Source organism: Solea senegalensis, linkage group LG1 (genome assembly GCF_019176455.1).
Source record: "Solea senegalensis isolate Sse05_10M linkage group LG1, IFAPA_SoseM_1, whole genome shotgun sequence".
NCBI classification, from domain to species: domain Eukaryota; kingdom Metazoa; phylum Chordata; class Actinopteri; order Pleuronectiformes; family Soleidae; genus Solea; species Solea senegalensis.
In genome coordinates this window covers 9,901,461-9,924,500 of record NC_058021.1, presented here as the reverse complement: position 1 = coordinate 9,924,500, position 23,040 = coordinate 9,901,461, and the positions used below count along the sequence as shown (strand labels likewise).

At 40.7% G+C, this 23,040-nt stretch overlaps 2 protein-coding genes across 2 annotated transcripts; both read left to right on the top strand.

Moving 5' to 3' along the window:
• Nucleotides 1-800: 800 nt before the first annotated feature.
• copb2 (COPI coat complex subunit beta 2) lies at nt 801-7,969 on the top strand. The gene is made up of 22 exons (XM_044023169.1): nt 801-897; nt 1,284-1,421; nt 1,556-1,642; nt 2,428-2,554; nt 2,668-2,816; nt 2,971-3,117; nt 3,242-3,341; nt 3,455-3,597; nt 3,693-3,892; nt 4,013-4,123; nt 4,221-4,309; nt 4,395-4,501; nt 4,677-4,820; nt 4,962-5,092; nt 5,181-5,388; nt 5,571-5,681; nt 6,010-6,224; nt 6,318-6,456; nt 6,615-6,752; nt 6,875-6,946; nt 7,038-7,223; nt 7,526-7,969. Exons 1-22 carry the CDS (start codon nt 895-897, stop codon nt 7,619-7,621), a joined length of 2,841 nt encoding a protein of 946 aa, XP_043879104.1. The 5' UTR covers nt 801-894; the 3' UTR covers nt 7,622-7,969.
• Nucleotides 7,970-8,147: 178 nt separating this feature from the next.
• LOC122767722 (segment polarity protein dishevelled homolog DVL-3-like) lies at nt 8,148-21,641 on the top strand. Its single transcript, XM_044023179.1, has 15 exons — nt 8,148-8,755; nt 10,679-10,748; nt 12,632-12,747; nt 13,401-13,513; nt 13,854-13,989; nt 14,940-15,030; nt 15,129-15,198; nt 15,356-15,495; nt 16,097-16,173; nt 16,276-16,343; nt 16,437-16,586; nt 18,174-18,305; nt 18,669-18,836; nt 18,966-19,169; nt 20,316-21,641. Exons 1-15 carry the CDS (start codon nt 8,595-8,597, stop codon nt 20,672-20,674), a joined length of 2,055 nt encoding a protein of 684 aa, XP_043879114.1. The 5' UTR covers nt 8,148-8,594; the 3' UTR covers nt 20,675-21,641.
• The last annotated feature ends 1,399 nt before the right edge of the window (nt 21,642-23,040 follow it).

The following is a 23,040-nucleotide window of genomic DNA, read 5'->3' as shown; positions in this document are numbered from 1 at the left end:
GACCTGAATAAAAGTACTCATGTGCCACATCTGGGTGTGTATGAAATATTTTAAGGCACAAGACTGCAAGACAAGTAGTTGACAATTTTCAGAGCAAACCAATGATCTGAAAATGTTATGCTATAATCAACCTGTGATGTAACAGTAGATGATGCTCATTGACAGATCATCTGGGGGATCTGCAACAGTGCAGCCAAAGTAGTAAATTGACCTGGGAGAACTTGAGGGTGTCAAAAAGGGAGGGTGAAAAATGACCAAAACAGCTCTAAATGTTTTTGTATGATGGAATTGTTATCTGTTTTTGTTGTTTTGCAAAGTATTTATGGATTAAGGTAATGAAATACATCTTATTTCAAATAGCCCTTTACTTTGTAATGTATCATATAGAGAAATCAGTCAATATATATATATATATATATATACATTGAAACATGTTGTTATTGTGCATACACCGGTTTTATTACTATATGTGACTCTTATGGCCCTGCATACGTATGAACCATAAAGTGACTTCAACGCACAGCCTATTTATAGTGACAGAAATGGGCAGAGATATTCGCGCCACACTTACCTCTCCTGTGGCTCACTTGTTGAGTTTTTATTGTGTCATTAACACTATTACATTTTCTGGTCATGACACACTGGCACTGACATCACTGACAAAAAAGAAGAGTAGAGACATAAGGCAGAAAATAAACCGGATACTGTTGGATGAAGTTGCCGGCTGCTGCTGCTGAGCCGACCTTGATGTCACGTCAGCACTTCCACGGCGCAGCTCTCGCGAGATTGGTTTTCAGGAAGTTCCACGTCAGTGTCCAGTGCAGTGTTCACTGTCTGGAAGTGTAACATTTAGACTCCGCAACACATCTAATAGCGACAGTACAGGATCAAAACATGGTAAGAGACATTGTAAATGCTTGACTATGATGTACTACATCCACACAAGTCGCGCGATTCACCTGTTTCATTGTAAAGAAAAGCAGTTTGAAACAGTGTCATTTTTTTTGTATTACAAGTAGCTTAGCGGCTAACTAGCTTGACTTAGCTTATCGCTAGCGGCTATCAATATGTTTAGACGTTGCTGTTTCTGCATAACATATATATATGTCCTGATATATGTTATGAATTGAGGATGTAATAATTTTAGTAGGACCTGTAGGATTGCAGGCCATTCCTAAACTGGATTGCGCTCCCAGTACTAAGTACTAACTAACTGTATGCTAGCAGTTTACTATGGGGTATAAAGACGTAGGGAAATACACTGATGTTGTCTCTCGATTCAGCCTCTGAGGCTGGACATCAAGCGGAGGCTGACAGCCAGGTCAGACCGAGTGAAGAGTGTGGACCTTCACCCGACTGAGCCATGGATGTTGGCCAGTCTGTATAACGGCAGCGTCTGTGTGTGGAACCACGAATCACAGGTATGGTCAGTCACTAGTTTGTAAGGCAATATGGAAAGGCCCTTATCCGATTGACTGTATAGTTAGAAATGGAGTTGATAAACACATAAAACAGTTGTAATATCTGCAAGCCTTAACTCATGTTCGTTTTCCAGACTCTTGTCAAGACTTTTGAAGTGTGCGACCTCCCTGTCAGAGCATCCAAATTTGTGGCAAGGAAGAACTGGGTCATCACTGGAGCGGTGAGTTGCATCCCTGCATTTATATGGTTGTTATTCTGACAATAATCATCCCTGCATTTATATGGTTGTTATTTTGACAATAATCAAATATAATATCAATAGTTTTGTTAAATATGATATAACCTGGTTTCCATTATAATGTATTGCAAATTGGAACAGAATTTTCAAAATAAATTTGTTAAATTGTATTTGTTAATCTGTGCATGTTTCCATTCCCTGTTGTTTGTTTAGTGAGATAAGCAGTTAAATTTAAATCCAAGATGCATAGAAGAAAGACAAGAACATACAACAATGTAATTTATGAACGCCAAGCAAGATGAAAACATTACAGGACATATAGCCTTGCAGTTGTACTCGCTTGGTAGACTTGTGCTAGCTCTCACATAGCTCCTCTTGTGTGCAGTTCCTGCAATTTTAAATGTCATCCTTTATTTGCTGAATATGTTTCCATTTTATGTACTGTTCATGTTTACCTTTTATCAATTTTCCAACTTTTTTTCCTCCCTTAAGCATAAACCTATGTTATGATATTGTTTCCATTTGGGGTTTTTAATGCTTAAATCAAAAAATGCACATAAAAACAGACAGATGGAAGCCCACCTTATTATTAGTTTAATCTTGTTTTTGTGTGGTAATGTGCTGACCATTGTGTTGGACTCAAATAGCATAACAACTGCTAATTGTGTTCCTTTTTGGTCCTTTGGGTATTTTGTGTTTATTTAAGTTATTAATGTGTGTATGTTTGGCAAATATTGAACATTTCTCTCTCCCTTTTTTCTTGACAGGATGACATGCAAATCCGTGTATTCAACTACAACACTTTGGAACGGGTCCACATGTTTGAGGCCCACTCTGACTATATCCGATGTATCGCTGTCCATCCTACCCAGCCCTACATCCTCACCAGCAGTGGTACGCTCGTGAATTTGATGTCATAATGGTGGCATACTGAATATTATATCGGTAGTGTCAAATGCATATTATGTTATTCTGTGATGCATGAATGCCTTTCTATGTCTGATTAGATGACATGTTGATCAAGCTATGGGACTGGGAGAAGAAGTGGTCATGCAGCCAAGTGTTTGAGGGTCACACTCACTACGTTATGCAGATTGTCATTAACCCCAAGGATAATAACCAGTTTGCCAGTGCAGCCTTGGACCGGACAATTAAGGTAGCAACCACATGTTGTTTCTTACTCCAAATTGTATCTACCTTAGGAGTTGCTGTACTGCTGTGTCTTCAAAAACTATAGATTTAGCTCCTTTACACAAATATAATTACAGTGCAATCAGTGATTCTCTGGTGTGTCCATTGGGTTGTCCTAGGTTTGGCAGCTTGGCTCCTCGTCTCCCAATTTCACTTTGGAGGGCCATGAGAAAGGAGTCAACTGTATTGATTACTACAGTGGAGGTGACAAGCCCTACCTTATCTCAGGAGCCGATGATCGCCAAGTCAAGATCTGGGACTACCAGGTTAGAAAGCATTATGACACTTCTCTGGTATCTTTCATTCACATCTTTCAAGACATGGACAGACTGAGCAACTGAACACTATTATGAAACTTGTGTTTCAACTGTCTTTCTCTTTATATTGTAGAACAAGACCTGTGTTCAAACATTGGAGGGTCATGCCCAGAATGTCTCCTGTGTCAGCTTCCACCCAGAGCTGCCGATTATCATCACTGGATCAGAGGATGGTAAAGAAATGTCTCACTTTTTCCCACTTCAAATTTCATAAAATGTCTCATTGCATCCCTCTCATGCTCATACTAAACTTTGCTTTGCATAACCTTACCTCTTCGCTCTGTAGGTACCGTGCGAATCTGGCACTCGAGCACTTACCGCCTGGAGAGTACACTGAACTATGGCATGGAGAGAGTGTGGTGTGTGTGTGGCCTTAGGGGCTCCAACAATGTGGCACTGGGCTATGATGAAGGCAGCATCATTATCAAGGTTAGTGGAGGAACAGGTCATTGTAATATATCTGACAGTAAAATGTGTTTTCTTTCGCTAAACATCTGTTTGGTCTGTTTCCTTCTGCTGTACAGGTGGGTCGTGAGGAGCCAGCCATGTCTATGGACGCTAATGGTAAAATCATCTGGGCCAAACACAGTGAAATACAGCAGGCAAACCTGAAGGCCATGGGTGATGCTGAAATTAAGGATGGAGAAAGACTTCCACTCGCTGTCAAAGACATGGGCAGCTGTGAGATTTACCCTCAAACCATCCAACATAACCCCAATGGAAGGTATACATTCACAGAAGAAAGCAGACATGAGCATACCACTGTCTCTCATCTACAAAGAGAATAATAATGATTATGCAAGAAGATATCTGTCATTTATTTGCAAACATTTCTGTGCTCCAGGTTTGTTGTGGTGTGTGGAGATGGGGAGTATATCATCTACACCGCCATGGCTTTGAGGAACAAGAGCTTTGGTTCAGCGCAAGAGTTTGCCTGGGCTCATGACTCCTCTGAGTAAGTGTGAAAAAAGAGTGAATAATGTGAACTACATCCCTGTGCCTTATTTCTGTAAATTGGAATTAAACGCTAACTACTACTCCTTTTAAACCAGATATGCCATCAGAGAAAGCAACAGTCTTGTCAAAATCTTCAAAAACTTCAAAGAAAAGAAATCTTTTAAGCCTGACTTTGGAGCGGAAGGTATTATGAATGCATATATATTATAGAATTGTGGTTTTGTTCTAGATAATTTTCATCACTGCATGTGTTACCTTGTTCATTGCAGGGATCTATGGAGGCTTCTTGCTCGGGGTGAAATCAGTGAATGGCCTGGCATTTTACGACTGGGAGAACACAGAGCTGATCCGTCGCATTGAGATCCAACCCAAACATGTGAGACTGACTTACTCTTCATCTTCATATCTTTTATTTCTGCATATTTTGGTTTTGTTACGTAAACTTGACAGTTTTAGTTTAGCTTTCTTTTACCTAATACTTCACTGACCTGTTATTTTATCTTGTTCTCATTTTCTTAACTCATTTTTCCTCATATTCATTATTTGCACAGATTTTCTGGTCAGACTCTGGTGAACTGGTCTGCATTGCTACCGATGAGTCCTTCTTCATTCTGCGTTACCTGGCAGATAAAGTTGCTTCTTCCCATGAGAACAACGAAGGGGTTACAGAGGATGGCATTGAAGATGCCTTTGAGGTGGGTGTGTCAATGTAAACACATTCCTTGATAGGAGTCTTACCCAGTAGTTAGGCATATCTTCAACATGGGGCTTTAACTGTTTTCTTGTTTTTCTTTTTGTCTTATTTTACAAATTGTGTGCTCTTATTGTTTCTTTAGGTCCAGGGTGAGATCCAGGAGATTGTGAAGACTGGACTCTGGGTAGGAGACTGCTTCATCTACACCAGCTCTGTGAATAGACTAAACTACTATGTTGGAGGAGAAATTGTCACTATTGCTCACCTGGACCGGTAAGAGTAGAGGGCCGTTTGGCTCAAATTGGAATTTTGCTTGCTAAGTCTGAAAAATCTATCTAACTCTCATTCTCGGTCTCTGTAGAACCATGTACTTACTGGGCTACATACCCAAAGATGACCGTCTGTACCTAGGAGACAAGGAACTCAACATTGTCAGTTACTCGCTGCTGGTCTCAGTCCTCGAATACCAGACTGCTGTTATGAGAAGGGATTTTGGAATGGCTGACAAGGTCTTGCCCACAATTCCTAAAGAGCAGCGAACCAGGGTGGCCCACTTCCTGGAGAAACAGGTTAGGAAACGGTAGTACTTCCTTTTCTTTTTATTTGCAGTGCAGAGACAGTTGCTGTATTTTTTTTTGTAAAGACGGTACACAGCAGAGGAAAACATACAAACGTTGGACTTATCATCTACAGATTTTTATAATGACAATATAATACATAATGATAATTATTATATTCTTTGTCTTTTCAGGGTTTCAAGCAGCAGGCTCTTGCTGTGTCCACGGACCCTGAGCACAGGTTTGAGCTGGCTTTGCAGCTGGGAGAACTGAAGATTGCCAACCAGCTGGCTGTGGAGGCAGAGGTAAGAGCACACAGGCTATATATATATATATATATATATATATATATATATATATATATATATATATATATATATATATATATATATATATATATGTATATATATGTATATATACATATATATATACATATATATACATATATACATATATTAGAAAATATTGATATGCTAAAATATTGTATTTTGTGGCATAATTCTGCATCGATTTGTTTGTTAATGTGCTGTATGGATATATTGGGAATAATCTACAGTTGTTAGTTTGTACATCATTGTAATTGTATCACTGATGTACTTATGTGTCAAGAACATTTCAAATATTTTTACGCAGTCGGAGCAGAAATGGAAGCAGCTGGCAGAGTTGGCTATCAGCAAGTGCCAATTTAGTCTGGCCCAGGAGTGCCTGCACCATGCCCAGGATTATGGTGGTCTTCTTCTCCTTGCTACAGCCTCCGGTAATGCCACTATGGTGGGCAAGCTGGCTGAGGGCGCAGAGAGGGATGGAAAGAACAATGTGGCCTTCATGACCTACTTCCTCCAGGGGAAGTGAGTATAAAATGTGGCGACACTGGTGGAAAAATTGGTGAAAAGGTTGCAATCTTTTTGTCAACTTTTTGCCATATTGTCTTCTCTTCGCAGACTGGATCAGTGTTTGGAGCTTTTGATTAGGACTAACCGACTACCTGAGGCTGCCTTCCTGGCTCGTACATATCTGCCAAGCCAGGTGTCCCGTGTGGTCAAATTGTGGAGGGAGAACCTTGCTAAAGTCAACCAGAAGGTCAGTTCTGTTGCTTAGTTTATTGGAAACAATATTGTCTCAGTTAAATGTTGTTTCCCCAAAAGCTTAGATTAATTAGCATCATATTAACATATTGGAGTTTGAATATCTGCATGTTGCTCTTGGCCAATACACATTGTACCCACTCCTCATTACAGGCAGCTGAATCCTTGGCAGATCCTACAGAGTATGAGAATCTGTTCCCAGGACTGAAAGAAGCATTTTCAGCTGAATATTATCTGAGGGAGACATGCGTGGGCACCACAAGGCCTGCCACAGATTATCCTCTTATCACAGTGAGTTGTAGGATGTTTTAAAGTGAGAACATTTGGTGATGCAATGAGTTGTGTTTAAACAATGTTTATTTTGTTGTTTCTCAGTCTGTCATGTCAAACTTAAAATACCCATGTGTTTTCAGCCCAATGAAGACAGGAATATCCTTGAGGAAGCCCAAGGATATGAGCCCAAAGGAACCTTCTGTCCTCCAAAGGTTGGTTTACACTCCACATTTCACATATCACATCTGGACAGTATTAGAAAGGAAGTCGAGTATTCATTCTCTGACTGACGGTGTTCCACAGACACAGGATCCCGAGAAAGAGTCCACTGAAGCAGAAGCTCCTATTGTTGCTGCAGCACCAGCATCAACTGTGACACCTTTAGAACCTGAACCAGAACCTGAACCAGAACCTGAACCCGAACCTGCTGCTGCCTCAGCAGTTGAGGAAGAACAACAGGAAATCCCTGAATTTTCATTAAATGACAAGGTAGGTTTTTATCTTTTTGTTGTACTTATTTGCATTAAATGTGTATGTGAATTTGGCTCTGAATGTTTATTTTAATTGTTTGAATGTTTTTTTTTTTTACCTTGATTGATTGATGTTATTGTCATGCCCAGCCCACATGGTTGTACAAGACACAGACAAAAATACAGCAAGTCATCGTTAAAATAACATAATTGATGTTGTACAGCACAGTTCATATAAGATATAATGTTCCAAGATTTGACAAAAAATAAATAATTGGGGCATTTAAGGCTGTAATAAGTGACCTGTGTGTGTCTTTACAGTGTCTGGACGAGCTGGAAGTGGACTTGGACAACATGGAGCTGGACGACATCGACACCACAGATGTTAACCTTGACGATGATTTCCTAGATGATTAAAACCTGCTTTCATTCTGCTTCCAGCACTCTTTGGAGCTTATTTAAAAAAGAGAAAGAGACCAAACCCCTTTCCACATTTTTTGTATTTCTATGTAAAAATGTTATACTGCAGTGACAGAATTTAAGTCGAAGACAAGGAGGATATCAGTAATGTTTTATTCTTGGAAGAAAAGAGGATGGAGAAACCTGTCTATGTTCCACTCTCCATTTTGTACACCCTTTATTGATTTAGAAAGTTTCACTGACTGTTTGAGTGATGTTAAATGTACTCTTTGCTATATGTTGACCTGTTATGGCAAGTCAAACGTCATTCAGTCCAATAAACTTCATTTACTGTACATATTCAAATTTGATTTCTGAGTGTGTTGTACTTTTGAGGTTGAATCAGAGTGATGTTACAGTTAAATGTAATGTCTGTGAAGTGTATCTGGACTCTAGTCTGTAGGACCGCCTCTGTTGACTTCAGGCACTTCAGAAGGGGAAAAAACTATTCTCAGAAACCTGCCACTCTCCTCCTCTCCTGAGGATGGCGCCCCCCTGAGATGAGCTCGGCGATCGTGTGCAATTCCGTGTTCGACAAAGTACCGAGCTTGGCAGCCAGAGAGAAGAGAAACCGACCCTTTAGAGACCGTTTATTTTCCTTCCTTTTCAAATCGTTTTCCCTCTGTGAATTCTGAGCTTTGTTGCTTGTCGGGAGTTAAATACGAACCGGAACTAACGCAGTCCGATCTTCGGACGGTGCAGGGACGCCTGCGGGTAAGGTGCTTTTTGAATCGAAAGGCAGTCGCAGCATTGGCGAGCTGGCGTAGAAAGGGGAGAACCAGTGCTGCGCAGCGAGTCGGTCAGTCAGGGAGAGCCGGGTGGACCACGACACAGCCGCCGCCATCGCCACGGGGAGTCGGGGCCCGGGAGGGAGCCTGCCAGGCCCTCGGCTTGATGCACCCTGCTTGCCTTGCCTCAGCCGCAGTCCGAGATGGGGGAGACCAAAATTATCTACCACCTCGACGACCAGGAGACACCATATCTCGTGAAGTTGTCTGTGCCGGCGGACAAAGTCACTCTGGCAGACTTCAAAAATGTCCTCAAGAAACCAAATTACAAGTTCTTCTTCAAATCTATGGACGATGACTTCGGGTAACTGAATGGAATGGTGTATTGTTTATCATGGGGCCAGCACATCGCTATTGCGGTTTTATTTTTGTTAGTGCAGCTTTATTAACATAAACTTAGTTGTTCGCTAATCCAGCTGGCTTGTCACCAGTTAAACGTTACCTGGTTACCGATCTTTAGCTAGCTACGTGCCTTGCGGTTCCTTTGTTAGCTGCTAGCGACGAAGCTCGCAGCGTTAGCAGCTGGTCTGTTCAGCGTCCCGACCCCGTTTGTTTACATTGCTCGTGTGGCTAGCTTATGCGTCCTGTGTGCCTTGACTTTGTCTGACCAAGTTTGGTATTTGTCCGTTTCATAGACACACATGAAGGACCGGGGTGACATTTCAACCACTTTTAAATTACTTGGAATCATAAGTAGCTGACACACATATTAGTAAGCAGTTACTGGCGTTACCAGCGTCAATTGGATGTTGAAGGTTTGTGCTAGCACGCTAACGTCAGAATGTAGACAGCCAGAGTCAGTGAGCCCAGCAGCAGGCCCCTGCTGTTGTTGTCTATTAGCCCGAGGAATGCAGAGTTGAACACAGGAATGCCCTGTTCACCACTGTGGCAGCTTTACGAGCTTGTCCCTTTGTGTTAAAACATGGTTGGAAAAGTAGAGTTAAGTTTTATGCTCCTCCAGACACAGTGCCTTCTGCGGGGTAAGGAAAATAGGGGGGCATATACTATTTTTAAAACTGCTCAGCCAGGTTTCCCTGAAGTTGTTTTTGGCTTAACCCAAACTAGGGAGGGGCAACAAATTCAGAACATTTGCAAAGTAGGAAAGATTTTTTTAAAGGCCCCAGTGATAACCATGTTATGAGGAGGGGATGGATATTCAGTAAATAAGCTATTGAAACCTCTACTCCAACCTGTGTTGGTATAGATTGAGTAACCAGTCTGACTGGAATATAGAGACGCCAATGTTTTCCAACCCCCCCAAAGAAAGTCTCACTGATCATCACGATTCCTTATTTTCAGTGAGGCACAGTCTGGTCATGTCATGACCAGTTGTCTGAGACACTTTCTAAACATGTACCTGATTTATTCTCTGAACTGTTAACAAGGGGGTGGTTTTGACTGGCTTTGTACATTAGTGCCAGCCTCTGACACAGATGTTGTGTTTCTCCTCTGCAATTTTTGGATTTTGATGAATAGTCCCAATGGTTGTTGATTTGTGAAATTGTTGTTTCTTCTCATCTATATTTAGTTTAGGGATTATACTGCAGAGCAACATGCAGAATTGCTTCTCTTAACTATAGACTATATAGAAATAGTGGTCTTTCACTTTCAGTTTGCCAGATGGGACCATTCTGGAAGCAACAATATATTGAATAGTCACTCCGCTGGTTGCACAACAAGTTCCATGGTCTCACTGACTAATTTACGGTCTTCTTTAATAGCACATGTTCAGTTTTGTAAATTATGTATCATGCCTATATCAAAAGGAAAATAGGCAGTAACGGTAAAGCAGTGTGGAGAGACACCATCGCTATTGACAGCTGGTATCATCCAGTTCAGATTATTTTGGTTGACGTCAATACCAGTTGTCACTTGCTCTGAACATTCATTGTTTTTTTGTTTTTTTTAAAAACGGGTTACCATAGTTACATATTACCCCCTAGAAACCATCCAGGAACAGTTTACAGTCTACATAAAGCTTCATGAAACAAGTTATCTCACTGTCACTTTTCAATACTGAGTTCTGGCATTTTCTAAAAAGGCAGTATATCTAATTGGCTGACGGTATAGTGAGGGCACAGTTAAATCTGTATATCTGTTATCCAAGTTGTTGGTGTCTGTCCTAGCTAGTGGAAGTAGTGCCCATGTCCATTGTCGGTAAATGTGTTTTATTGCCCTGAGAGCTTTTGTGTTGGCTGACTGAAACAAAGCTTTGTTCTCTTTATAGGGTGGTAAAGGAGGAAATATCAGATGACAACGCTAAGCTGCCCTGTTTTAATGGACGTGTGGTGTCATGGGTAGGTCTAACATACTTACACCCTGGAGTAATTTTTCTGGTTTGTTTATTTATTTGTTGTGCTGCTGTCTGGTCTGTGTGGTGTAGTGAGCGTCTGTGCATTTATTACAGTGATTCCCATCTGTCGGCCAGTGACCACAACCATACTTCACCCAAGAGAGAAGCTCAATCCATCTGTGATAATATAATTATTACATAACGATCCTAAGATGAACATTCATGCAAGCACTATACATTTAGTTGTGCTTTGGTGTTTTAAGCACTTAAAAAGAATAAGAGTGCTTCAAAGTTTTTTAACAATTTTTAAATGATAGTCACTACATGCACCGCATACATGTACTTGCATGCAGTATTTCATTTAGAGGCCCTGAGCAATAATTCTGAACAAAACAAGCGACATCTGGTGCTGGAGCACAGTCTCTTCTCTTCTTAACACTGAAATTGGATTAAGAGCAAGTGAAATCACAGGATAGAAAGAAAATACTCCACAACAAAGAGCTGCACTGCATGCCATTTAACAAGAAGATTGAATCTCATAAGAAGGGGGGAATAAAGTTCAGTCAGTTATGTGCCTTAATGCAAAAGGCTGATGCATTTAGTTAATTTCATACTGTGTGGTTATGGCAGATTTTATTTGCAAGTTCTCAACACAGTGTTGTGAGTGTTTGTTCCAGTATGGCCCTTTCTTGTGGTCATTTTCATTAGACTTTAGGTTTGACTGGTTGTGATCTAAAGTCACTCACTCACAGTGTGTGTAAATATGTTTTTATTTCTTGGGGTTTTGTTAAAATGTTATTTCTGTTCTTGTGTGTACATTTCTTTGTCTTCACCACTCATCTGTTGTTTTGATTGATTGTTCTCCCTGTTATCTCATCTCAAAAAACACATTTTCATTAATGTTTTCATTCACTTCATCTTAGTGCACCTCAGCTGTCCTGCTGCTCAAATCAAATGTGCTTTCTTTCTGTGTACTGAAGTAGAATCTCCGTAGTCTCTTAATGTAACAGTGCACATACTATAAATGAGTATAAATGAGATAAATGGGTCAATAACAATGTGGCAACATGTAGATAAAAGCAGCAAATGTTGGCACACCAGTTGATGAAATAAAACGTTTACTAAGTTATTGCTAAGGATAACCTGGCTGAACAGTGTGGAGAGACAACATGAAAGATGTGCTGCTTGAAACGTGACTTAATATGAGAAACATAATATGAGAAGGATTAAGCGCAGGTTTATTTTTGTTATATATGGCACATATTAAAATAATAATATAATAGTTGTTACTAAATATATTTATAATTTGTTTATTGAATTAAAGTACACATTTTATTTCTAATATGAACAACATCCAAGATGCTGAACTCAGAGCAGAACTAATCCTTGCTGAAATGTGTTAGAAGTTAAATGGCAAAAAAAAATATTGAACAGCTGGATAAACTAATATTAAAATGTACCTCTGATTTATGTATGGACCCCAGTTTCGCCGTTGTTGAGGTAACTTGGACTAACCACAAGGCCTGACACAGCTGTTTTCTATCTCTCCTTCTGTTTAATCCATAGCTGCTTCGGGCCATCTTTGCTCTTTCAGCAGGAAATTAGATGATAAATTCATTTTAATATCTGTGGAGACGTAGCGATCCATAAAGTTAGAGCACTTTTTGGCACTTTGTAGCTGCCAGCTGTATTATTCTGTAGCCATGGTTCACTTGGCATCTGTAAATGCTGTTAAGCTTGTAGGTATTGACAGTCCATCAACATGTATACTGCACCATCCATCCCTGAATATGGTAAAGCATAGATATAGTAGTGTCCTGACATGTGTCTACTATGTATTTTATCCTCTGTCTCGTACAAATGTCTGACCTTGTTCTCTGTTGACAGTTGGTTTCTGGAGACGGGTCCCACACAGATGCAGTCTCAGTTGCAGATAGTTTAGAGCCAACACCCCCTTTGGAGAGGACTGGGGGCATTGGAGACTCACGACCACCTTCCTATCAGTCAGTATATTCAGAGACCTCTTGTGTCATATTTATTTAATGTGCTGGAGGCAGAGTTTGTGTAATGTTTGACTCTGTGGGTGTGGGAAAGACAGGGAGATGCCATGAGTACTTGTGTTCAGCTCCATTTAGTTGTCTTGAATGAAACCTTCTGTGCTCCCTAATAACCCTGTTTACACAGGAAACAGCAAATTGAATAGAAAAAGTATGGCACCTTGTGATTGCAGAAAAGGAAAGAAAAACATTTTTCTACTTAAACCCTTGTATTGTTAAGTTATCTCCGTTCCACAAACAAATCTGCCCTTTGAATTAGTGCTGCAGGTCACATGTTTCTCTCACACATGCTTTCTTTCTGTTAACAGTCTTCTAATTCTTTGAATGTGTCCGTTAGAATGATGAAAGTGAGGTTGGACTAGTTTAAGTAAATGAACACATGATGTTAATAGACCAGAAATGCTGCATTAAATCAACCAACACAACAATTACAGCTCTTGCCAACTGTTCAGCCTCTGCTCCATTGAGCCAGAGACGGTTTTACACACAGTATGTGATGTGATTGTTAAGAGAAGTACTTAAATGGCTCTTAGGCAAACTCAACTGCTACATACTGATTCACTGTAATCTGTTTTTGCTCATGTACTCACTCTCTGAAGCGGGAAAGCAGCAAGTGGTCGGGACAGTTTGGACAATGAGACAGAGACCTCCTCCATGGTGTCTCAGAGGAGGGAGAGGGAGAGGCCGAGACGGAAGCACACAAATGACCACGGTCAGAAAAAATGATCTGCCACGTCATGTTTTATTGTTTGTTTCTTGGTACCTCCTGCATCAGGTTAATTATTATATTTTCACAAGTCTTTTTTTCTGTTGGGTGAAACTTAAAAGCTACATGTTTGTAGTGGGATATTAGAATCTCAGAATAACATCCAAGTGCTTTACAACCTACGATGTATGCTTGTGCTGTGACAGTTGTGGGATTGGTGGTAAAAATTTGTGCCATGGATTCAAACTAATTTGTCCTTTTACTGCCAGATTAGTAGATACAGTTTGCTTATAGTTTTTTTTTCAAAAACGGAATGTATTCCTGTTACAATTCTTTCTTGCTGCAGGCGGGAGACAGAATGGCTTCTCATCGCGGGCAGTGGGACGTGGGGGCGCCGAGTACGACAGCTGCTCGTCATTCATGAGCAGCGAGTTGGAATCCACTTCCTGCTTTGATTCGGAGGACGACGATGCAACCAGCAGGTCTGACGTTTGCTTTGTTTGATGTGAAAAGGCATTTTGCCTGAGGAAAGCATCTGGCTGTACAGATGACGAATTTTGGCACAGATTAGTGCAGGCTAACTTTTGTGGTCACCCCCGGTTTGTCCGTCAAGAGCTGAAGAAATATCTGTACCCCACTTTAGAACCTCTGCCGCTCTCAGCCTTAAGGGTTCTCCCACCATGCTTCCACTGATGTTGCAGCTCGAACAGTTCTTAATGTGTGTTTCATCTGTGTATGAGTTTCATTCCTCTGTAAAAAGAAACACATTGTTGCTTCAATTTAATGTCTGGATGGTGGAGCCAACTAATGCTTTGACATTCAGCACATAACTTCTAAGTGAAGTAAACGGGCTGCTTTGTTGCAAACAGTTAAAGCTTATCCTGACTCCGGGGAACCATAACTTTTGTTATGGAAAGAGTGGAATAGCTTTTCTCACCGAACAGTGAGGTTCACATCTAACATTTAAATAAGTTTCACGGAGACATTAATTGTGTTTTTGTCCAAGTATTTTTTATTAAGGCAATGATTTTTTTGTGGTTAGGAGGAAATGTTTATTTAATATCTGAGATATCAGATAGATACAATTTCAAATAAAGTATAAAAGGGCTAATGTAAAGTTTTGGTATTGTAACAAAGCCAACATTTTCATTAATAGTTGTTTTCTTAGCCGTCCAGTAGAAATAATTTAAATTCAGTAAAGAACTTCATTCTTTTATTTAGGTGTAATTTTTCAGGAGGCAAAGTATGAGCTTTTGTTTAGTAGATGTAGTCAATGGAGAAGCTACAATCCACACAACCTTTTCCTCACAGGATACTATGCTCAGCAACACAGTAAACGTGAAAAAAAGACCCTTAAAATAATCCGGTTGTTAACTGATGTATTACAGCATTATAATAGTATTCTCAAAATCTTTTCTGTTTCTATGTTCAGATTTAGCAGCTCCACTGAACAGAGCTCCTCTCGCCTAATGCGACGTCACCGCCGTCGCCGACGGAAACCGAAAGCCTCCAATATGGACAGGGTGAGACCACGCTTACACTAAATCATATGCAGACTTCTTTTTTAAAAAATTGGTCCTGTGTGACTTTTGATCTGTCCTCTCTCCACTCCCCTCCACAGTCCTCATCATTTAGCAGCATCACAGACTCCACCATGTCTCTGAACATCATCACTGTCACTCTCAACATGGGTAAGATACTTGACCTGCGTTCATGTTCTCCTTTCACACGACAGGAAGATACACAATTGGTTCCACGTTATTTCCATTTGGGATAATTGTTTCTTTCTTTGCTGGTGCCTTACTTCCACTTCCACTGCTGCTTTGCTTGTTCCTCGACATAACACAGAAAAGTACAACTTCTTGGGCATCAGCATTGTGGGTCAGAGTAATGAAAGAGGAGATGGAGGAATCTACATTGGCTCTATCATGAAGGGAGGAGCTGTCGCTGCAGATGGCCGCATAGAGCCTGGAGACATGCTGTTGCAGGTATGTGTGTATTCTTTTTTGTTACCTCTTTACGACCTTTTCTGGCATGCACACTGACCTTGTTAGTACCAGTGGAACTGGTTAAGTTCACTGTTTGAATTGTGGTTAGGTCGAGGTTAAATTTAAGAGGTAAATGTAAGATTATTTGTTCATTTTCTCCTACTCTATTCCTTTGTATTTTACCGATCAGCCACTACAATCATTTTGTCGTGGCCGGGCAATGTATGTCTGTATCCAGTTTTGAAAAAAAGTTAATTCTTTACCAATGTTAAACTGCTCTCTGTTTTCATGGCCTGACAAAGTAAAATACATATATATTAGCCAAAACATGAAACCCAGGAACCAGTTTTAACAGTTTGGCTGATAGGTTTGTTTACATTTGTTGCATTGTATGGCAAGGTTTTTAATATGATAATGGTACCTAGTGTTGAAACACTGCCAGTCCTGCTGTGCAGTGGAATTTATTGGACTGGCTGAGGCTATAAAATGTTATACAAGAAACCTGGCTCGTTGTTTTAGATTTTACATACAATTTGGCTTAAATTGTTTGTACAGTCTGAGAGATTGCTGTGGAGAAACGATTGTATTTTAATCCCTGTAGGTGAACGACATCAACTTTGAGAACATGAGTAATGACGATGCAGTTCGAGTGCTGAGAGACATTGTTCACAAACCAGGGTGAGTAGCACACAGACACCAATTTTTATAAATGAGTATTGTTTGTAATGTGTGTTTTTAGATTAGTCTACATGTAAGCATTGTCTCTGTGTTCATTACCAGCCCCATTACCCTTACTGTGGCGAAGTGCTGGGACCCAAATCCTCGGAGCTGCTTTGCTTTACCAAGGAGTGAGTGTTTCTTCTCTCAGGTTTGATTTGTGTTTACTCTGGATTTGATAAGATCACTGACTAATTTTCCTTCCCTACCTTTTATTTCAATAGGTGAACCAATCCGGCCCATTGACCCAGCTGCGTGGGTGTCCCACACGGCAGCCATGACCGGTGTTTATCCCCCATACGGCATGAGCCCTTCCATGAGCACCGTCACCTCCACCAGCTCCTCCATCAGCAGCTCTCTCCCTGAGACAGAACGTGAGTCACGTCAACCCCTGAAGCTGGAAGCATGAAAGCTTTTCACAGTATCAACCGAAACCTTATCCAGTTGGTTTTCCCTAACCTCTTCATGAGGGCACTTGAAACCAATAAATTCAGCCTATCACACCATGAAATAATCTGAATATATGAAATTATGTTTAAGGATTTTTCATATTAGGGTTGCAATTGATGTGCAAAGTATTAGTTGAATTAGTTAATAAATTATAGTCGGTTAATCCTTAATGGGGTACACATTCAGAAGACCGAGTCTGTCATGGAGGATGTAAGTTGATATGCCCCCTCTGCTGGTATAAGTTGTAACTACACCATATGTGAGGTCCAGAGAAAGGCTACGTACACAAAAAGGAACTGTTATCAGTTAATTATTCATTAATGAATTCTTAACTTATTAAATTATTAACAGCAGTTAATTGATTAAGAGTTTATAATGTACATCCATTGTGGGTATGCTAGGATTTTCCTTTGTTAGAAATGCAGTAATATCGCTATCTTTTTCTAGCGCATTAGTAAATCTGTGTTGAGTCTGGCCCTGCCCTTTCTCTGCATTCCTGCAACTTCTCTCTGTTCCAGCTTTTTACTGTGCTCAGCTCCACAGCCTCCATCTGCTCTTGTCAAAACTAAGCTCATAACTCACAACTTTCATCCTCCCTGTAATCTTTTTTCCTTTCTTTCTGGAGAAAAGTCTCCACTCTTGACAGACTTCCTTGACCATGTTTTGGGGAGTTTCCCTTGCAGACAGAACATGAATTTCACTCAATCACTTGCTTTGGAATCATTCCAACAATTAAAAGCAAAAGAAAGTAGAGGTGTTTTGCTGGTACATTTCTGTCACCATTTTTACCGATTTTGAGATTTGGGTAATTAGCCAGGATATATTTCAAGTGTCACTACAGTGAAGTTTAAAGGGAAAAATAATCTCTGAAAACATAAATTACACGTTCCAGTTTAATGTGGACAAGGGAGTCAATAAAACAGTGCAACTACTTTAAATTTAATCTGCAGTGACAACAGCCACTTTGCTTGTTAACAAGTAACTGAAAGCTTAGCAAATGATGTCTTAAGTTATGTGTGGGGAAGTGGAACCACCTAAAAGTAAACTACAGCACAATCTCTGAGTGCAAAAACCTTAATTAGATCATATCTGTAATGGCGTTGTCGGGAGGACAATCCATTAAGATCAGTGTTTTATTGGGGTTTTATCATCAAGACCATCTTGGCTAGTTCAAATAAAGATCAAAACTGATCCTGTCTTTGGGTTAAGACAGAACAAAGGCAATTACACTCTGAAACCTCAGGAAACCAAATATTATTTATGGCAAATTCCTAAACAGACCAACATTTTTGTATTTCACCAAATAACAGTATTCAGCTGTTCCAGCATTTAAAAGTTTAGTAGGAAAACAAAATGCAATTCAACAGTGTGTCCATAGAGGAGAATATTTTTGTTCATAAAACAGGTTCAAGTCATGAATATCTTTGATTTAAGACCTGACTTCACTCTCAAGGAAGGATGTGGTTCAGCTCCAGTGTTTGCTTGAATATGTATCCTGTGATCTTTCCCAGGATTCGACGAATTCCACCTCTCCATCCACAGTGACATGGCAACAGTTGCAAAGGCCATGGCTTGCCCAGAGTCGGGTCTAGAGGTGCGGGACAGGATGTGGCTGAAGATCACTATCGCAAATGCCTTTATTGGTATGTCTGTCAAAACAGAGGGCATGGACTCACATTTGTTATTTCCTTCATCAGTGTGCACTGCACACCAATCTCTTCCGCCTGCTTTACTCAGTGTGTTGACTGGCTCTGCCAGTGCTTCAATGTTCAAATGTCATGACATAAACCCTCGTATTTCAGCAAAATGACATCATCACCACTTTTCATTGCAGGTCTTTAATGATAGTTATCTTATTAAACAATGAAAATAGTTCATTCTTTTAAAGGTTAGCATATCTCTTGGGTTACTTTGTTAGTTGCACATAATGTCAGTTCATTTGTTTTTGATTTTTATATAAAATAGAACAGTCAAACATTAGTCATAAATGTCATATGTGTATTCAGGCTCTGACGTGGTGGACTGGCTCTTCCATCACGTGGAAGGCTTTTCAGATCGCCGCGAAGCTCGTAAATATGCCAGCAACCTGTTAAAGGCAGGCTACATCCGACACACAGTGAACAAGATCACCTTCTCTGAGCAATGCTACTACGTCTTCGGAGACCTCTGTGGCAGTAAGTGCACACTGAAACCTTTAGTTTAGCTCAGGTCATCTTGTTATCAGTAAAAGCAGCTACCTGTGAAGGTGTATTATAGTTGGTTGTCCTCTGTGGAAATCGTTATCTCTTTATTTTCTTCCATAGACATGACCCACCTGTCTCTCCATGATCATGATGGTTCTAGCGGAGGTGCATCAGATCAGGACACTTTGCCTCCTCTGCCCCACCCGGGGGCAGCTCCCTGGCCCATGCCCCTGCCCTATCAGTTCCCTATCCCTCATCCTTATGACCTGACACAGCCGTTTCCCGGAGGACCAGGCGCTGGCAGTGCAGGAAGCCAGCACAGTGGTGAGTACAGGCTGAAAATACTGTTCACAATCACACTACATTTATATTAAAGGACAATCACTGAAGAAGGGGAAGTAATGTGCTGTTTGGAAACAGCATGTTTATTACACTGTCATTCTAAGGGATTTCCCAACACATATTTACAGTACGATTTGTCCAGTAAAGCCTACACAAGGAACAGACAACTCAGAAGGAATGAACATAAATAAAACTGCAATTGTGCTTTTCTATTGAAGGAGAAAACACAAACTTTTGAATCACTCGGACTGGACGTGTGTGCAACAGAGATTTTAAGGAAAACTGTGTGTTTGTGTACTTATTTTCTTTCTCACCTACAGACAGATGACCGTGTTGACAACATATGTTCTCTTCACCGTTTACATACTGCATGTTTAAATTAGATTTCTTCAAAGACTTCAAGGACAGTCTGGCTCCGATGAGGGTGACAAATATGACTTCCAGCAGCTTCAAAGCTGCCTTATTTACATTTGTATTTTGCGTATTGAACACATGCAGAAATAGAAAGCCAGACGTTGTGGTTTTCCAGGCAGTCTGCTTACGTAATTTAGCTATTTACTGACCAACAACAGCTGGGCCCACTGACAGCACAAAACATCTCTTATATCCTGTCCTGATTTTATGTTTGCACACTACCACAACCCTAATGTAGTGGTGAATATTTAAGCTAACGTGATACACCATGGTTTGTGACAACACTGGTTGGGAGTTAGGTTTGTTGGATTACTTTTGATGGCAGAGAAATGTTTCCCTTCGGGTGTTCATGCTAACTTTATAGACCAAAGGAGACTAAACTGATTTAAAATCCTTCCATCCGTCTGTGGATTTGATGTCATACAGTTGGAACTCCATTGCAAAATGTAATTTTCATTCACATAAACCGTGATGGCTTTAACTGGGTGTTAGTGGTAATAAAAGGATAACATGTAATTGCCTCTGGGAATGGCTGAGAATTCTCTGTGACCTGTGGTCTGAATTGGTCTCTCTTGGAGTCTCAAATAATTGGTCAACACAGTCTGCGTCACTTTACTGGCCACATGGGAAAGAGTGGCTCATGTAAGTCATAAAGATTTCATTTAAAAGAAATATAATAATGTGGTTGTTACTTTGGCTTTTCTCTGTTCACAGAAAGCAGTGGTTCAAACTGCAGCAAGAATGAGGCTCGGAAGTCCGGCGGCAGTGGCAGTGAAACTGAGATCAGGAGCCACCGAGCTCCAAGTGAGCGTTCAGTGGCGCCCCCAAGTGAGCGAAGCATCCGTAGCTCAATCAGCCACCGCAGTGCCAACTCACACTCAATAGCCTATGGGCCTGGCCTTGTTTATGGTCCCCCTGGCTTGCCCCCCCAGCCCTCACATCTATCTACTGCTGCACCAGGTGCCCCACCAGGCAGAGAGATTCCCTCTGTGCCCCCAGAGCTTACTGCGTCACGTCAGTCTCTACGCATGGCAGTGGGCAACGCCGGAGAATTCTTTGTTGATGTGATGTGATGCAGGTTACAGGCTGATAAGTAGCTGATTGGACTTTTCATGTCATAATAAGGCTGAGAAGGACAACACAATAGGACAGGAGGGAGGGAAGACGGGAATGCTATAACCCCCAAGGCTGTGATTTCACCCTTCTACATGGCAGCAGTCCTGCTCTATACGCTAAGATAAATGCTTCTCTTTTGCTTTTTTCCTCCTAGTAGTGGCCATACTTTCTTCAGTGAAGAAGCCCTCTCACTCAAAATGGAACCAAAGCGCCTTTCTTAATGTACGCTCCTTGGTAAGGAAAAGTTTGTGTGAGGACAAAAAGCAAGAGAGGGAAAGGGAGAGGGAAGCAGTACAAATAGAGAGCAGGGGAGGATGACTCAGCGCTTTTCTACATGGATGTTTTTCATTTGTTCCTCTGTTCACTCTTCCCTCCTCTCTGCCTTCCTTATCTACACTCTCTTGTCCTCCCCCACATGTCGTCCACGTCAAAACTTAGAGGAAGAAAGAAGTATCTTCCCACCTTTCATACATTCACTTCCCACTTGCAGACCTCCAACAAGAAAAAAAATACTAAAGCTTAAATGAACACTAACTTTTTGAACTTATTCAGACCTTTTAAATGTTTGCTTGACTTAAGAGCAAAAGAAGTGGAAAGAAATGTGTGCACAGTGCAAGAGAATTGCAGTCCTTACCGTAAGAATGCATTTGTTTTGTTATATATAAATATATGTATACATATGTATGTATACGTATATGTAGCTGGTCACAACTAGTTTCATTTTATAATGCTTAACTTAAGCATCCAGCTTCAAGAGTCATTTTTACACTACACAACTGCATTTTCATCTGTTAACCAGAGCATTTTCTGACTCTGTCTTGTGATAATGTATAGTGAAAAAAAAATCTTACCATGACTTTCACACTACTCTTTTATTAAGGAAAAAATGTCTTTTTATTTATAAATATAGTTTTATGACTTAAAGTTTCCTCTCTGCATAGTTTTATTTGGTTTGAGTATGTGTGTGTGTGAGTGTGCGTGTGCATGTGTTAGTGTGTAAGGCTGAACTTTGAAGCCTAGTGTTTTTTCCCCCCTTCTTCATCGTACCTGAGGTCATATTTGCGTTTAAAAGCAGTGGATTCCAGATTGTCCAGAAGCAGGAATGTGAAGGTTAGGCAATGTGGTGCACAGATGTGTGTGTGTGGGCTGTGGGTGTGCAGGAGATCAGCCTGTTTATTTTTGCATTAGAACTGAGTGACCTTATGCAGAATGTTTCCTGTGTTTGGAGAGGGAAAAACTTCCAGAGGTGACTCTATTCCACTTGAACAACAAAAGCCAAAAACAGGACAGAATAAATCTAGACTACCCACACATCCTTTAGCCAAAAGAATACACATAAAGGAGATATTTCCGTAGGGTCAGAAATGAATTCCGCTGTTTAAGGAATAGTTCAGTTTTGTTTTCTTGTTGGGCTGTGTATAGTATTAATGCACACAGGGAAGGATTATGACCCAGGGGGCCACTGGGCCCAGACAGGTAAAGGGCCCCCACACTTATGATGCGCTTTGCACAGCCCAAATGTAGTAAACATGTGAAATAGTATTAGTAATCCCCATTGTGAACTCAGTCATTTTGTCTTGTCCCCTAAATGCAGACCTCTCTCCCCCATGAAGTTAATAACAGAGATAACTCTCCTCACTGTCCATGGGAACAGTTCCCGTCATCCGATGATGCAGGGCGAGCAAACAGGCCAGGTGTTCTGTGCATCTCTTCAGCTCACCAATCGGCTGTGAATTTTTCCAGTCACAGTAACCTGGGACGGATTAGGATCGAGTGGGCCCCTGAGCAGATGAGACAACTAGGATATTCTATGACTACCAGGGGCCCTACTGGTAGTCATAGAATGTCCTAGTTAAAGCCTACTGCTATGTGCTTTTTGTCAGACAACACCGCTAATAAAAAATAATAATATTATTAAGGGCCCAATATTATATATAACACATACTTACATTTTGTTATTTGACTGAGGGCCCCGCCAAGACATCAGGGGTGGATAATATAGCCTATGGGGTCCTATAAAGACATCCCATAATAACCAGTGTTATTTGGCTGAGGGGCCCTTTCAGTGACTAGCATAAACCATTAGTCATATATAACACATAACATAACTAGTGTTATTTGGCTTTAAAATATCAGGACGAATAACATAGTAGCGAAAACATCGGGATAGCGCCACAAAGGCTTGGGCTTAAGCCCTCGACCGTAATCCATCCTTGTTGATAGAGCATTTAACCTCATTTAACATTTTGTGTGCTGCCTGTTTGGAGAGGGAGGTGACATGAGAACTAGTACATGATTTAGGTATTTTTATTGATATGAATGG